The 17348-nt window shown below is 42.8% G+C and overlaps 2 protein-coding genes across 3 annotated transcripts in view; one reads left to right on the top strand and one right to left on the bottom strand.

The window, feature by feature from the left end:
• The first annotated feature begins 708 nt into the window (after positions 1–708).
• Positions 709–3197, top strand: LOC107098053 (RING finger protein 224-like). The gene is made up of 3 exons (XM_015395490.1): positions 709–768; positions 1511–1751; positions 2042–3197. The coding sequence occupies exons 2-3, from the start codon at positions 1515–1517 to the stop codon at positions 2372–2374; spliced, it is 570 nt and encodes a 189-aa protein (XP_015250976.1). The 5' UTR covers positions 709–768; positions 1511–1514; the 3' UTR covers positions 2375–3197.
• Positions 3198–5317: 2120 nt separating this feature from the next.
• pisd (phosphatidylserine decarboxylase) overlaps positions 5318–17348 on the bottom strand; it is a 15493-nt gene continuing 3462 nt past the window's right edge. The window contains exons 1-8 of one of the 2 annotated variants that reach the window (XM_015395475.1): positions 12711–12841; positions 11784–11928; positions 11393–11527; positions 11205–11306; positions 8841–8964; positions 8614–8760; positions 8376–8536; positions 5318–6054 (exon numbers count right to left, since the gene is read on the bottom strand). In XM_015395475.1, the coding sequence (XP_015250961.1) occupies positions 5809–6054; positions 8376–8536; positions 8614–8760; positions 8841–8964; positions 11205–11306; positions 11393–11527; positions 11784–11928; positions 12711–12769 (1119 nt within the window). In that variant the 5' untranslated portion in view covers positions 12770–12841 and the 3' untranslated portion in view covers positions 5318–5808. Of the gene's footprint in view, positions 6055–8375; positions 8537–8613; positions 8761–8840; positions 8965–11204; positions 11307–11392; positions 11528–11783; positions 11929–12710; positions 12842–14474; positions 14612–14692; positions 14737–17348 lie in introns of those variants that run through there. The other variant, XM_015395473.1, reaches the window with a different exon arrangement.

Genomic DNA, 17348 nt, shown 5'->3' with positions numbered 1-17348 from the left:
TCCACATCAGTGGAGCAAAGGAACTAAATGCTGCTTCTGCATGTTTCTGGATGTACTCAGTGATCTTCTGACTGGAAAAAAATAAGATTTTCCCTAAAAACCAGATTCAGGCTTAGAATGAGTCCAGCAGCTCCTGAAGCAGTGATCAGATAGTCGTCAATACTTTATAACCGGTTTCTCCGCTGCTGCTTTAACCTTCAGTCACCAAACAGTGCGGCTCGACCGATACCTGATAGGACGACACCTCCAGAAACCTGAGCCCAGTTCCACTTTCTATTGGCTTCAGGTTCCAGGAGGAGGAATCGATCATGAAGCTTCTCCTGTTTGGGGGTTTATCAGATACCAGCAGCTCATCCGGATCAATAAGTTTGTCTATTGATCCAAACCTTCTCTGAGGATGTTTCACTAAATACCAAATATTTTTTTCCATGTTTATCATCTTCATGTGCGGTCCTTGTTTCAGAGTCAGGTTTCAACTTGTTGGTTGAACGAGGCTGAATTATTGATAAAGGAGAGTCCCTCTCTCTCTGTTGCTCTGAGAGGAAAGAAACAAGGACAGAACAGAAGAGAAGGAGACGGACCAAAGGATAGAATAAAAGGCTGACAGAGAAATACAGAAAAAGAGATAAAGAGAAGAAAGAAATCAGTTAGAGAAAAGTTGAGGGACCGAAACAAGAACAAGAGTTGAAGAAATAAAGAGCAAAGAAAGGAGAAGATCAAAGAAAAAGGAGGAAAACAAGATGTGAAGAAGAAGAAGAACAAACTCAGGTGAGTTTCTGTTCAACCAATTAGAAAGCAGCGCAGAAAATGTCATTTGATTAGATGCATCTGATAGTTGATCAAAGTTTAGGGGGAAAAAAAAGAAGATTGTGGGATTTGAGAAGATTTAATTCTTAACTGGAGGAGCCCGTTTTTTTTTTTCCAAGTTTAATCCCAGCATGTTCTCATCCTTACTAAAGTCCATGCGAGTCTCTTCCCACTTAGTCTCCAGTTCAGTCCAAGTTGTTTCCAGCCTGTTTTGCAGTTTGTTCCCTGTTTGTTTTTAGTCTGATCCCAGTTTTTTTTCCAGTTTGCTCCCTGTTTGTTCCCAGTCTGTTTCCAGTCTGACCCTAGTCCATCCCAAACAGTTGGCAGTTTATTCCCAGTCTGTTGTAAATTTGTTTCTTGTTCAATCCCAGTTTCTTTCCAGTCTATTCCCGGTTAGTTCCTCATCTAATCCCAGCACATTCCCATCGTGTCCCTAGTCTGTTCCAATTTAGTTTCCAGTTCAGTCTGAGTTGTTTCCAGTTTGATTACAGTTGGTTCCCAGTCGGTTTCTGGTCTAATTCCAGTTTTTTCAAAGTCTGTTTCTATTTTGTTATCAGTCTGACCGAAGTCTGTCCCCGTACGTCCCTGTATGTTCCCATTCTGGTCTGTTTTCAGTCTGTTTTGCAGCATGTTTACAGTCTGTTCCCAGTATGTTTTCGTATCCTGAAATAAGACCATAACCACTTTGTGTTTTGCAAACCAGGAAGATGCCCCATGACAAGAGAGAGGAAGACGAGGAAGAGGAGGATGACACCTGTCAGCCCCACCTTCCTACTTCCTCTGTTGCTATGGAGACAACGCTGTCAGGTCGGAGGCAGGACCTGGTGTGTATCGTGTGTTTCGGCAGCTACGACCTGCTGACGAGGTTGCCGCGGCGACTCCACTGTGGCCACGCCTTCTGCCAGGCCTGCCTGAAGAGACTGGACACGGTGATCAATGAGCAGGTGAGGTCCAGTCCTTCATCCAAGTAGAACCTACAGAACCGGGTCTTTCTCTGCAGTTTTTCCTGTAATCTCCTCATTAATGTTCTGCTGACTGCTTCATTAGAAAAACACCAACAGGACAGATGGACTGAAAAAGGTCAGGGAGAAAATCTCCTCCTCATACAGGATGTGACATCAGCAGCCAAGTGTTGATTAAACCTGATGACCCTCCTCTTCCTCACAGGATGAAGTGGCGGATCCATTGAACTTATGATGCTGAACCCAACAGCTCTCCACCTCTTCCCCCTCAGGTGTGGATCCCGTGTCCTCAGTGTCGGCAGAACACACCCAGGCCTAGAGGAGGCGCGGCGGGTCTGGACCTGGACTTGGCCTCCTTCTTGGCTGTGAAGGCCCAGCAGACCTACGTCTCCTGCTCCTCGTCCTCCTGGAGTTCTGTTCGGACGGACGGGACACCGGCTGGAGACGCAATCAGCAACAACAAGCCTTGGCTGGGCAAAGAAGTTTCAGATGACGGATGGCTGCACGGTGGGTTGGCTGAGCCTCGCTTCCATCGCTATGGCAACTGCTGCCCCACCCCATCCTGTTGGCTGTGCTGCTGGTTCTGCTGCCCAGGACGGGGCTAATAGACTAACCAAACTGAAACAGGAAGTCCTGAAAGACCAGTTGGAGGTTTTTGGGTATAAAATCTGGTCTGTCTTCTGACCACTGAACACATGGAAAGTTACAGACATCCTCTGAAGGGACAGGAACCTGGATTCATCTCCATCCAGCTGGTATCAGATCATGCATATCAGTGCCAGGTCAGGTCTAGATGTATATAAAGAAAACTATTTCAAAATACTTCAGCAATCCTAAAAGTAAATGAAACAAAATCTTTTTGTTTGATAAATCAAACAAAGTTGGTGAAGTGAAATGAAGGAAACATAAAAACAACTCATACTTGTCATATTGCACCTATCTGGGGCCGCAGCCTCTGCAGAGACCCACAGATTTCCCTCTTCCCATCCCACCTCCTCCTCTACTCTTCTGGAGGAAGCTCAAGGAGTTCCAGGGCAACCGAGAGATGTATGAATGGGGCAAATTGGTAAGGAGACTTGAGCCAAGGTGGAAGTCTGCACAATACAACCACTGTCCGAATAGGACCTGCAGTAAGGAAGGAGGTAAAGGAAGCAAGATGATTCCTACCATAGTTGTTTTGGCATATGGACCAAGGAGCGCTGGAAGTCATTCTGAACAAGGGCTGCTGTGAAAATCTTTTTTGTTTTTTGATTTTTTTGGACAAAAGACCTATGAGCCTATAGGCCTATTTAAAATACAACAGATAAAAATAAATAAATAGAGATTCACTACTTCATTGTCATATATACTTCAGTGCACGCATCCAGGGTCTGTAACACAGACATCAGCTGACTATGTCTTATTGCTTAAACTTCACAATAAACTATTTTTCAGTGGCTTTACACCGATTTGAAAAGCTGGCATTCACAAAAGGGTTTGTCTTTCTTAAATGTGTCTTTTGGTATGACTCGCTTTTGGACAAAAAAAGCATAAAATATGATCAGTCTCTTCCAGATATTGCAGCCACTGCCATCTAGCAAACCGAGTCGGTTCTACAGAATGTGAGAAAGTTTCATTACCACAACGCCATGCAGGAAATTTGAAACTGGATGTTGACCATAAGGGTTTGTCTAATCCAACCATGCTAGGTTGGGTTGCGGGCGCGGAAAGTCTCCTCACTCCGGTGCTCTCCGTTGTCATGGTTGCAGTACCAGCGGTTTTCCTCTTTGGTGGTGGTTTTCCCAAAAAAATCCGAAAAAATTTCTTTCATTTGACTTTGGAAATTAACAGTCTGCTGCCGTGAGCAGGATACCCTGGCGACCACAAACTTGCTTCACGTTGCCATGAAAACGGAACTTACGTGAAATTGTGTCGATTAGGCCATAAAATAATGAAATTAAAATCCACTTAAAGTCATAGGGAAGTGGCCATTCCAACCGTTGAATTTCCGAATTCTCCCTAGTGGTGCCCGACTTTACAGGAGTGAATACAGTGAATGTGATTGGTCCATTATCAAGGGGGCGGGATTGTAGTGGCGGAAGGTTTGCAAGCAAGTTTGGTTGTGGCCGGTTTGTTGGAAGCATCTTGCTAACCAGTTAGCATCTTATTGCTAGCAGGTTCCCAATGGGAAATTCCATTGGGACCAAGTAGCACTAAATTGGTGACTTAGAAACGACGCTGTCAAGGAACGCTATGGACAGCGGAAACATGCAGGAGGAGGAGAGTTTAGTGTCGGAGGTCGTGGATGAGTCTCCTCCGTCATCCATTTTTTATTTAGAGGAGGAAAGCGGGAATCTTCAATACTTCCATTAGTAAAAGAAACTTGGCTATGTAGCCCCTTAAAGGCTGTGGTGTCACCAATTACCTTAAAAAGTCGCTGGATAAGAAAAAGTTGATACACACATGTGCAACATTAGTTTCACATGATTTGTCGGTATGAACCGACATTTTCAAGTAACCCACCATGTAGACCTAAGCCATTTCTCAATTCACAAGAATGCAAGTATGGACTCGCCACGTATGTTCCTGAGAAGAACACAGGAAAGTGTGGAGAACGGGAGCACGCAACATAAATCTGGGTCAATTAGAACTGATGCGTACTGATGACATCACCACACACTCCCCTCCTCTGGAGCTGCATTTCACCTCCTGTTATTAACAGTCTCTAGATAATAATAAATTCTTACTTTTTTTCATTTATTGGGGGAATAATAATGAACACAGTCAGATAAACACAAATCAAAAGACAGCAGTACTTCACACCCGGCTATGCAGAGAGAGGTCTGTCTGCAGCAGATTATATATATAAATACATATAATATATATACGTACATAGCATGCATTATCAGACGTGTAAGGTGTAATTACCATAACAATGTAATAAATATATGTATATTACATGTACATCATCAATTTAGCACTTTTGGCAGATCTGTATTATTGTGCTCCAATAACACATTCATTTTATTGTCATTGATTTGTATAATATGCTATATTACATGATTTATAGACATCATTGACTTCACAAAGACTCTGCAATGTGATGGGCCTATTTTTTATTATAAGTTAAAGTAATCTACTAGCTTGGTTGTGGCCATTTTCTCGGAAGCATCTTGCTAACCAGTTAGCAACTTAGTGCTAGCAGGTTCCCAATGGGAAATTCCATTGGGACCAAGTAGCATTTAGCAACGACACTGTCAAGACAACGACACAAAGATGTTGTGAAAGACGAAGTTGAACACAATGGGAAGGAAATTATTCTTATTTCAACCGTTGCGTATATTAGCTGTGACATATGAATCAAGATGCTATGACCGAAAAAATTTGATTGACAGGTGACGGTTGATTTATGATTGGCCGAATTTAGGTGTTCAGGCTGACGTAGAACTAACTGGCCTGCAGAGGATAATGAAAAAAAAAATATCGTAAGACAGGATTTTTTTTAAATAGAAATTTTCTAACTTTTGGACAATATGTTCTGGTAAAGAGAACATTTATATACATGTTTAAGCCAGAATTATTTGACATTTAAATATGATTTCCCACCGACTTTAAGCCCCGTCCTCCACCTGCTGTTACCATGGCAGCCCAGGGCTTTAAAATGATAAACTGACAAACATGCTTAAAGTAGAAATTTATTTTTTACACTTATATACTTTACAAAAATAAAAGTAAACAAAGTCACCAGCTTCCAGCCAATCAGCGGCCATACCACTGATGACCTCACAGTGCTTTCCTCTGATCTGCTTCGAACCGACGACGGCGGCCGAAGATGCCCGAGTTAAAAGAACGTTTGGCCATTATGGCTGTGGGTTAGAGACACATTCCAGTATTCAGAGAGAGAGCGACCTTTGGCACAAAGCATCCTGGGAGTTGGAGTCCATGACATGTCCTTCTGCGATATCCTTCACAATGCTCCGCCCTCCGAGTCTGAAGCCAATTTAAGACCTCCACCTTTCCATCGTTGTTTAGACCACACCTTCCATAAGTGTTCAGCCAATCAGAGGCTGCCGAGGCCCTCCCCCATTCTGATTCGCTGCCCGGGCTGCAGGCTGAAGCTGAAGTCTCTGGGAGCCTCGAACAGGAGAACGATGGTGGACCCCAGGTTAAATTCCCCGACAGGCTCCCCTTTGTGCAAAGACACGCCCCCTTCTTCTGGAGCCGACTTCACCTGGTTGTCTGTAGCGACGTAGCTGCGATCGTGGAACGAACCTTTGTTGTAGCGAGGAGTGTTTGTCTGCAGCTCCTAGGGAAGAAAATTATCTGTTTACTGACAAAAGCAAACAAAGCAGCATGTTTTATCACCTGATCTCTGCTTCCTGTCAGCTTTCATGGCTTTTAAGAAGATCTAGCAGTTCGATACAAACAATAGTAGAAAGCAAACGCACTGCAAAAGGAAATCTTTCTCTAAATAAGTGTATTTTTTGGTGTTCAGCAGGACAGTAAAGTAATGGAGTAAAGAAATAAAACAACTGTAACCCACAAGAAGGGTCACTGCAATTACACCTGATAATAGTAGATGGTAAGTGTGTTAATTCACTTCAATTACTGATACCAACACTACACAAGGATAAAGAAAGTTGGGCCTGATCAAAAGATTTTAAATTCACGGGAGCGGAGGTGTAAGCAACAACAGAGGAGAGCAAACAGTATCTATAAGAAAGGGTAGAATTTAATTTAGTAAACAATTGTGGATCCACATTTACAAATAAACAAAAACTGCACGCTTAAAAAAAAAAAAAAAGAAAGAAAATAACAGAAATAACCCAGTCATTTCAATATATGTGTCAAATATTCAATGTTTTTTAGTCTTTTCTTTGTGTCTGTAAAGCGTTCATTCAATGCCTCCCGGCTAGCGACTGGTCGGGTCACCATCTACCAGTTGACTCAGTCCTCTGGGCTGGGACTCGCCATCTAAGTTCTGAAGAGGAGGATCATGGGGTGTCTGGGCACTACAGACCAAAAGTGGGGGGGAAAAAACCTGGCCGATGCTCTGATGCTACATGAAGCTACTCGGGGAATTTTCCAGATTCAGTCGCTCAAAAGGGAAGCTTTCTATTACCAAGATTCTTCATTAAATTTCATAAAATCTTCCAGGGTATTAGTGGAAACAACCGTCAGCTGTGAGCTTTCAGGCACGTCTGATTCAATCCGAGCAAAATCCCAGAACAGCATTTAAAGGGGCGGGACAAGCAATCTTATTGGCTGATGTGAAACCAGCCTGTGCCAGCTATTGGTTGCTTAATCTATTGCTGAAAGCAATCACTAAAGGCATATTTCAAAGTTTTTAAAGATTTTTAGCACTTTTATCTATATTTATGAACATATTTATTAACTTATTTTTACCTTAATTTTTTTTTTTACTCTTATTTTAGAATAAGACATGAAATCTATACCTTCTAAGTAGAAAAAGCATTGTAGAAGAAGATATTAAATCAAGATCTATACTTTTTTTTTTTTTTACTTGTGGTTTTAAAACTGTTGTTTAAATAGAAATTTTCTAACTTTTGGGACAATAATTTATGATAAAGAGTACATTTATATACACGTTTAAGACAGAATGATTTAACATTTAAATATGATTTCCCTACGACTTTAAGCAGAGCAGTAGAAGGATGCAGCGTGTTTTTGTTTGAATCGACAGACTGTTTTCCTCAGGGACAACTTTGTGAAAGCATCACAGCTTTGGAAGTCACTACTGAATTAACCACTATGTGTTACATAGATACATTACATGCATACATGCTTGTGTATACCTGTACAAATGTGTTTGTGTATAGAGTGGTAAAAAATTCTAAAAATAAACGAGTGGCTTTGCTTTGCAACATGTATACATCCTTTCAGAATATTCTATCACTCTTAACACCAATAATGTTTAAATGCACCGTGAAAATTAGTTCAATATTCAGCGAGTTAAAGTTGATTAGTATTTTTTCTGTGCCTGTGCAACACATTGCAGTGAGTGAAGCCAGCGATCGCCACTAGATGGCGCCACCAAATCACGTCAGCACCCATAAGTGTAAGCGGTTGATGGGGGGTCTACACTTATATGTATGTCTACGGACGAGCACATATATCTGGGAATGTTTTGCAAGAGCTCTCCTCGCAAAGCATCATGGGATTATGTGGCCAAGAGAAAACAAAGATGGATGCTGGCACCGTGAGGGGAGAGGAGTCACATGACCTATGGGTGGGGCAAAAAGTAGTGATCATCTGTCTGAACTAAGTACACCATGAAGTCCGCTATATCGTCTCTGGGCTACATAGTGATGGAGGGGTTAGGGTGGATGTTCTGAGACCGCCGTGGTCTCTCCTCTCAGTGTGAGGCTAAAAGCTGAACCCCCGCCCACATTTCGGCCCCTCAGCCAATCGGATCATGTTTGCCTCCATCTCCTTTCGCTGCAGTAAAACTCAGATGTGTAGAAAGAAATCACTTTCAACATGGCTGCCCCACACAGAGAGCTCAGCAGAAGCTTCTACATCTGAACGGAACTGCTTGGTTCTGGATTTGAAAGCCAATAAGATGATCCTGGATGGTAGAGGCTCCTGAGGGCCAACCGGACTCACCTGGTCAAAGTAGACCCTGATGGAGCCCACGTTGGTGGCTCCCACCGCCGTCAAAGAGAAGAAGCCGTGCTGCCACTGGCCTCTGAGCACCACCCGCTCATTAAGGCAAAACAGCTCTTTGACCCAGCGGGCCACGCCCGGGTTCACCGACATCAGAGCGCCTACAGAGGACAGACAGGAGGACGTGAGCAACCGGCACCGCGATGGAAACCTGCTGGGAAGCGACGCCTCAGCTCACCTGGGAAGTGACGCCTCATCTCCACGGTCCAGTTGGTCGGCGAGTGGAAGCAGTGGTAGTCCCCTGGGGCCAGGTAGACCACCACATGGAACAGGTCGTTGTCAGGAGACGACAGCAGGTCCTCCTGGAACGACGACGAGGACAAGTCTGAAACACAGAACAGCTTCTTTAGCTCCAAGTCACGGCTCGACCCGGCAGCCCAGCCTTACAGCGTTCTGATGGGTCACCTTTGCTTCTGCTGGTCTGTGGACCCAGGAAGTTCTCCAGGCTGTAGGTGATGCCTTTCACCTGCTCCACCTCAGAGTTCTTAACTCGACCAAAATGAAGGATCTTCCCGTCAGCGGGAGACGTCTGGAACCAGAAAAACAACCGGTGACCTGCTGGATCCCGACCAGGGGGAGAAATACTAACCTAGGTTCTGCTGCAGGTAGAGGTAGGCCGATCGACCCTAGGATCGACATTATGGACATTAAGGCTGGTATTGATACTGAACAATATTCGTTTAACAAGATCGACACCCTTTTATTCTCTCACTTATTCACTAACTGCAGCAGATTTACCAATCTCCCCGTCTGTGTCACAGCACTTTGCTGTTCCGCCCTCCCCTCTCGTCACTGGTTGGCCCCGCCCACTTAGCTCTCTCTCTACCAGACACACAAACAGCCCCACTGCTGCTCCTGACGCCGGAGCAAAAAAAGATGAAGAACAGGAAATGAAGCATCGTTTGGCTATATTTTAATGCTGTAAATGAAACAATAGCATGTTGTATAGTTTGTAAGTAGTTGGTTAAATGCAGTGGAAACAAAAAGTTTATATAAGCACGAGAAAAAACATGAGCAAGAAAACGTTAAGCTAATGAGACGGAGAGAGGAGATGAAACTTTGCAAATTGCCCTGACAGACAATTTTCAGACCCCCAGAGAATATCCTGGTAGATAAGAGTGATCACCTTCATTTTAACTTTCAAAGTATATATTAGATGTCATATTTTACTGGAGCCCACTCAGAAAGTGTAATTAAAACCTTGAAAGAACCAGTACATTAATCCCATTAAAACATGTTATCTAAGTTGGCAAATATTAACTAATCCTTTGTTTATTCCACAACGGGGACATTTATAGAATTAAAGCAATAGGCAAGAGCAGACAATAGAAACAAAATCACATTAGGGTATAATATAAGAGGTGGATTAGGAAAAAAAAATATGAACAGAAAATTATTAAGTTTATTATTATTCAATTGTAAGAATAAAATAAAAATCACAAAAAAAAACCCTGAAAGGTCAAAGTTCCATGATATATCCAATTTAAATGTAAAATTTAAATGTATTTACTTGGTATCACATGGATTAAAAATTCCCGGTATCGCCCACCTCTAGCTACAACCATCTTTAACAACCATCAGAACTGTCCCATTCTCTATAGCCCAGTGAAAAGACTAAATTGCAATTGTTTTTTTCTTGTTTTAAATGTTCGTTTGATTGGCAAAGGGTCTAACCTCCTCAATTCAAGAAAATATGCACTTATTTTAAGAAAAAATGACTTGTTTAGATTAATTTTTTTCCAGTGATCTGTGCTTCATTTGCCAGGTTTTTGTCCAACGACTCATTCTGCAGAAATTAGGGCGAATTTATAAATTTTAATAAGCTAAACAAACAGTCGGTTTAGCCGTAGCTCATTTAGCATAAACATATTTTCCTCCTTATCTAAACCAATACGTTTTCCCGCCTTCCTGTCAGCGTTGTAATAAAATGGGCCGACTGACCGCCCTCCTTCAGACTCACTCTGAGCTCCTGCTGACAGGTGAACACACCGGACAGCTATGGAAGCAAATCGTTACCATATTTAAATTAAAAAAGCATTTTCAGAAATGCTTTTTCATTTTCAAATTTTACATTTCAAATTGAATTTTGGTATGTATTTGCTGGGGTACGTTTTGAAAAATAAATCTCAAATGACTTTCTTTTTCATTTTAAGTAATGGGATGAGCAGTATTAAAGAAGAAAATGAAAATGCAAACAGTTTTATTGATTACTAGTTTCATTTATGAGTCAAACAATGCAGCCACATTCTTAAAATGAAAAAGCATTTCTGGAAATGCTTTTTCATTTTAAATATGGTAACGATTCGCTTCCATAGACAGCAACCAGGTTAGGAAGGATTCCCAAACCGCTGGTCTGTCAAGCTAAACCAGTCGATGCCGACGCCCCCACCCATTGGCTGCAGGTGTGTCAAAGCTACATCTCAGTGGGTCGATCTGATACTTTACACATTAAAGCCTCAAAACATGAAGAAAAATGGGAAAGAAACAGGAGTGGGATTAATTAGCAACAGAAAGAAAAAAAAAGTCACTCCGTTATCTCCAGATTTTCTCATCAGTGCTTAATATTTATATCTCATAATATATTGTAAAATTTGTCAAATATCACATCTGGCTGTTAAAGATATACTTAAAATCCCCAAAACCAGAATCAAAGCAATTCCAAACTGGTCTCCCACTCAGACCAGTGACTGGGAGGAACCTTCTGACTGGACTTCCCATCCTGCCTTTGGGTTCAGTCCAGTGGGAGGGGCTTAAGTAGGAGGGGCTTACCAGGCAGGAAGCGGCGCAAACGGGTCGGACTGCAGGTTTGAGACGTCGGCGGAAAAACTCGCCCAGGTTTTTGTAGTGATGTAAATCCTCCACCGCCGCCTCCTGGTGGACGACCAGAGGAATAACATGGTTAGAAACAAACAGCGGGGAAGGGAATCCGGTTCTGGTTCCGGTTCCGGAGTCAATACCTGCATGTTGACCCCAAATGTCCAGATGTACAGCGAGTAGATGGGTTTACGGAGCCAGGTGGGGAGGTCCAACCCGTTCAGGCGGCCCCAGGCCCGAGAGACGAGGCGCGTTGGGAAGGTGCGGTATAGCGCCACCTGCAGGAGGAAACAGAAATTACAGCTTCACATTTTTTTTATTCAGAGGCAACAGACAGGAAGTCAGAACCCGCGGTTCTGATCGCTCTCAGACTGATTGATTTGGGTCAAAGGTTCTGCAGCATAGACAGTCGATCTGTAGGAAACTGATGGAGTCAGTTATTGATCAGATAATCAGCAGCAGGAAGCAAGACGTACAAATAAGGTCACACTTCCTTCTCATCCAATCAGAAGCCCTCTTTACAGCTGCTCTTACCCGATTGGCCAGCGGCCGCAGGGCACTGACAGACAGGATGAAGCCGAGGAAAGAGATCGGCCGGCGGTGCCAGGGGGCGGGCCGACAGACGCCATTACTGAGCGCGCTCAGACGGTGACGAAGAGCCAGGCGAGGCACCCGGAGCCTGGCATGAAGGAGCACATGTATCAGCTGACAGGAAGTCAAACCAAATCAGAAACAGGTGCGAGGTGGGCGGGGCGTCAATGTGCTGCGAGCGGGAGGAGGCGGAGTCAATAACCAGAAGCTGTCTGACACTACGGAGCAGGAAGAGGGCCAAACCTGTGAGCAGGGAGCAGCCAGGCGTTTTTAATAAAGCTCAGACTCTGGGTCCACCGTCCTGCAGGCGTCTCCGTCCCTTCAGAACCGGACGGATTCTGCAGAACCTGCAGGACAGCGGGGCTCAGAGGATCACTGGACTACACACTAAATAACTGGATTAGCAGGCTATCGGAGGATCAGATGCTGTCTCCATGACAACCACACCTGTAATCCGCTCTAATCTGGGCTTCACCTCCATCCTCTCACCTCTCTAATGTCTCTCAGCATCAAACTGGTTTCTGTCTTCAGTCCCAAACATCCATGTCTGACTAAACTGACCTGATTTATTTATTTTTTTCACCCTCGCTGAGATCCTCCTGATTCAGATCAACCTTTGATCTCTGACTGAAGCTGAAAAGAACTGATTACAGGTTCTGTGGATCCCATCCAGATGGGGTCTGACCAGCGGGATGAAGCTAGAAGCCCTACAGCGCCTCTGCTCTCCCACCTGAAACTTCCAGCAGCTCTGGTCCTCACCCCTCCTCCTCCTCCTCCTCCTCCCGCTGCGTTCCGCTGGCTCTCGCCCTGCCGCCGCCTCACCTGCCGCAGGGGGCTGCGGTCCTGCCGGGCCGGGCGGATAAACCTCACCATGAACGAGCGCCACGCGCCGAGGACGGCGCCGGGAGCTGAGTGGGCCGACGACACATGGTTACAGTGAGAGTGGAGAACGGCAGCGGCAGCAGAAGAAGAAGAGGAGGGGGGGGACAGATGGCGAGGTGTTAATGCAGACTGGCCCCGCCCCTCCTTCCACGCACCCAGTCTATAAATAGCAGACAGATCAGAGTCCAGAGGAAGGCGGCTGATGGAAAAATCCGAATCGATGTGCTTGATCGGCCCTCGGACTGCTGAGTCATCAATAAACACGGCCATTAATGATCAGCTGTCCTATCAAAGCATGCCGCTGAGCTGCCCGGTTACTGATTAACCAATCACACCAGGCTATGTGACCACTGACCCATCAGGAGACCTGGAGGCTCTGAGGAGAGCAGACTGGACTGTGTGGCCGGTCCCAGTGACATCAAACTCACCTTTCACCCAGAGAACCAATCAGGGTGAGCCCAGGCACCTGGGTGATGTCACCGACTGGGCCTCACCGTATTGGTCGACTCTAATCTGTTACATAAACAGTTCTGCATGTGCTCAGAAGGCTGCAGAGAGAAGCTTTGATCAGGAGAGAAATAAACCGGCTGCTAATTGGTCCTGAACCAGAACCGCTCATTTCTGGGGTTATTCACCTGCAGGTTCATCAGGTTGTTTCCCGTCAGTCAGTGGGATCCATCTAATCCGTTTAAAGAAATTAATACCAGCCTGTATAAACAAAGCTTGAGGTTGCCATAGCGACGGCCAAGCTGTGAGAACGCACAGATTATTCCATTTCCTTTACCAGACTTTTAAATATTTACAAAAAATAAAACAGAAACTAAGCAGTTTGTGTTCCTGTGTCTTTAAGGTTACTATGGTAACATCATGTGTTTCTGTTGGCATAATTCCTCTTCATCTCATCAGAGCATGACCATAAGGAATAGTTTGGTTTATTTTCACATTTCTGGGGTTAAGATCCGACTTTAGAAACGAGTCAAAATGAACAAAAACAGAAAATTATCAACGATTCGCTGCAGGAATATGGAGAGAAATGTGCTGCATTATTATTGAAAGCAAAGAACACGTTCAAAACATTTGAAAAACTTCTTAATTAAAAAAAAGGTTCAAGATTTAATATTAATGTAAGCAGTTTACAATTTGCCATTTTTTATTTTCTTTTAAACAAGATTTTTTTCCTCTTTTTTTTTTCAACTATTTTCCCCCTAAATTATTTTTTAAAACTGTTTTAAGATTCTATTTTTTTTTTCAAAGACTGTTTTAGGAGTTTGAGATTTTTCCCTAATTCTGGGAGGAAAAATAATATCTGAAAAATGGATCAAAAAAGAATCGGAAAAAACAAAATCTGGAAAATTTTAATCTAGAGAAATAACAAACTTTAAAAATACAAAGACAAATTAAAAATGCAAAGACAAATTAATTATGGAAAAAGTTTAAAAAAAGACTATTTTTGAAAAGCATTCTCTTTAAATTTTCATTTTTAATCTTGTTCCATTTTTTCAATAATATTGGAACAAATCTCTCTCCATACTGAGAGGAAAAAGGAATCGTGTTCAGGAATGAATATTTGACCAAAAGGCGAAGATAAAGGATGCCTTCCTTTGCTGCAGAGCAGAAAACGGTTCAACCTTTAGCAAAAACCTCTTTAGGCCGCACCCCCCCACTTCCACCTGAGACATAAGCTCCTCCCCCTCTATAAATTGGAAGAAAAGGAACACAGAAAACGAAGCAGCAGGGTTTTCCTGTCCTTACCTGTGTGGGTGTGGCTAAATGGGGCCCCGTCTCCTCATCCCGATGGCCCCTCCTCTTGTACTGCTGGTAACCAAGGTAACAGCCTCCTGTAACAACGAGCAGAGGGAACGGCCGGGGGCGCGGCAACATGCGAGAACCTGACGAGACAAAGGAAGTCGATTAGTTGACAGAGCCGACATCATCATCCAGCAACCTGCTGCAGGAGTGCAGGGACTCACCGGTGCTCAGGCTGCGGCGCTGGCTGCAGCTCGCTGATGAGACCCTGAAGAAGAAAAAGATGTTTTAGTCGTTAATCTATGGATGATGACTCATCATTAATCACCTGATCATGACTGACGAACTACTGAGAGGTTCTCAGATGGACCTGAGGGGTTAGAAAGATGCTAAATGTTTATATTCATCCTAATCGGTTCTGATGGCCGAGCACAGCGCCCCCTGCCCTCAGACTCTATAGATCCACATCTTTACTATAAGTCAAGCAGATTTGGACTGAATAAGTGGAGAAAAATGCATACTTCCACTCATAAAACGGAATCTGGTCAGATAAATATATGGGAGAATTATCCTGCCATAATGCAAGAGCACATAATTTCAATTTGAGAAAAGTATTTCATCTTCTTGCACTCAAAACTTTTAATTCTCATACTCAAAACATGCGCTCTCTCTCAAATATTTTCTCTTCTCTCTCAAATCTTTGTTTCTTCTCTCAGATTTAATGCTTCTTGCACAGATATTTTCTCCTCTTCGCGCACAAACGAGTCTCAGATACGCTCGCAAACCCGTAGGCTCTGCTTGCGGATTTTTTTTTGCTCTCACTCAGATTGCAGTTGGATCGTCGCCTAGCAACCTTTGCAGCCAATAGAACGACAGCCTCATACAGGGTGCGATTGTCTAACTCTACTGAGTGTGCCTGTGATAAACCTTACCGACAATAAAATGGCTTTTTAATTTAAAAGCTATTAAAATAAGAAGCTGAAAAACAACAACAATCACGAACATAAAAAAAGGAAATAATAAAGGGCGATTCAAGAATCACCAATAAAAAAGTCACTTAATTTCTGCTGGAGGCAGAATTAGCATCTGCCCTGACTAGCAAACTTTTTTTTTTTTTTTTTCTGACGAGCAACTCTGAGGTGGAAGTTTTCTGTTCACATCACGTCACGTCTGAAAATGGATCGACTGCAAGACTCTAAAGTAAGTAAGTACTGAACTTTGCTGAATGGAGCCACAAAACTACTGTAAATAGCAGTTTCAGCTGATGCTCTTATAAGTGGCGTAGTAGCACAGGCACACTCAGTAGGGTTAAACAAGCGCACCCTTTCCAAGGCTGTCGTTCTATTGGCTGGAAAGGTTGCTAGGCGACGATCCAGCTGCAGTCTGAGAGAGAGCAAAAAAAATCCGCAAGCAGAGCCTACGGGTTTGCGAGCGTATCTGAGACTCGAGCAGAGCGCGGTTTGTGCGCGAAGAGGAGGAGGCAAGCGAGAGGAGAAAATATCTGTGCAAGATAGGGTTGTCACGATACTAAACTTTTCAACTCGATACCGATACTAAGGAAAATATTCGATACTCGATACCATTTTCGATTCCACAAGGATAAAAACAAAGAATCCAAAAGTCTACAGAAATATTTTCATTAATAAATGAAATACAATAAATAAACACAATAAAGGTTGTATGCTGTGCATAATATTAAGCAAGCTTTATAAAAAACTTATAAAATTCAAATTAAGTGTTCCTTCCTTGGCTATGCTTTGCACACATAGCAATGACACTAGCCAAACCAGTTAAGAAACAAAAATAATTCTCAGCAGCTGCACCTCTTACAAAAAAAAAGTCTGAAACTGAAAAGTGCGTAGAATTATTCAATCACACAGTGTTCAGAAAGTGCATTTTCCTCTATTCTGCACTTTAGATGAATGACTGCTTAGGTGCCACTGGTGACGGCACTGTATCGATACTTTTAAAAACGAGTATTGTATCCGGATACAACATTTAAGTATCGATACTTTTTTGAGTTTCGATACTTTTGACAACCCTAGTGCAAGAAGCATTAAATCTGAGAGAAGAAACAAAGATTTGAGAGAGAAGAGAAAATATTTGAGAGAGAGCGCATGTTTTGAGTGTGAGCATTATAAGTTTTGAGTGCAAGAAGATGAAATTCTTTTCTCAAATTGAAATTATGTGCTCTTGCATTATGGCAAGATAATTCTCCCATATAAATATGCTGACTTACATTATTGGAGACCTTCTGCATAAGACAAAGAATTATTCTTCAAATAAGAAATAAATTCAAATGAGAATAAATGAATTATCCTTCAAATAATAACTACAGTTCTTATTTGAAGGAAACACAGTAATGAGGAAATTGTGATGTTGGGGGAATGTGCATGATTATTATTATTATAACCAAGTTTCTGTCCTGGAAATGCAGCCATTGATCTCATCCCTCCCTGTCATTCCACTCAAAGTAAAACCGTTTATCATCCAGACTGTTTGAGACACAAGGAAAACAAACAAGCATGTTGATTCAGCTCATTTCAATTGATAATTTCATTCATTTTTATCGTGTGATTCATTGATTTATTGGGAGTTTCTGCCTCAGTCGTCTCTTTGGCATTTTCTACCCTAAACAACAAGATGGCGGATCCCAGGAAATGACTCTGCAACCACAAATTAAGCTTTAGATCTTCCTTTTGACGCACCTGGGTAAATAGTTGATTCAGAATACAAACTTTTGAAAGTACTTTAAATATGTAATTATTCCATCTTGTTCAATAAATGATCAGTGTTTTTAATTCAGAGTAATTTTCATGTGAATGTGCTTTACTGGAGGCATCCATGTTTGTCAAAGAACACTACTGCCACCTACTGGTT

Source organism: Cyprinodon variegatus, unplaced genomic scaffold (assembly GCF_000732505.1).
Source record: "Cyprinodon variegatus isolate N-32 unplaced genomic scaffold, C_variegatus-1.0 Scaffold743, whole genome shotgun sequence".
NCBI classification, from domain to species: domain Eukaryota; kingdom Metazoa; phylum Chordata; class Actinopteri; order Cyprinodontiformes; family Cyprinodontidae; genus Cyprinodon; species Cyprinodon variegatus.
Note: the sequence above shows the minus strand (reverse complement) of the source record. Positions and strands in the feature narration are given on the sequence as shown.

Bases quoted from the DNA above. Each gene is read 5' to 3' on its own strand.
- LOC107098053 (XM_015395490.1), top strand. From the start codon at position 1,515: ATGCCCCATGACAAGAGAGAGGAAGACGAGGAAGAGGAGGATGACACC. The intron at 1,752-2,041 runs GTGAGGTCCAGT...CTTCCCCCTCAG, and splicing joins ACACGGTGATCAATGAGCAG to GTGTGGATCCCGTGTCCTCA.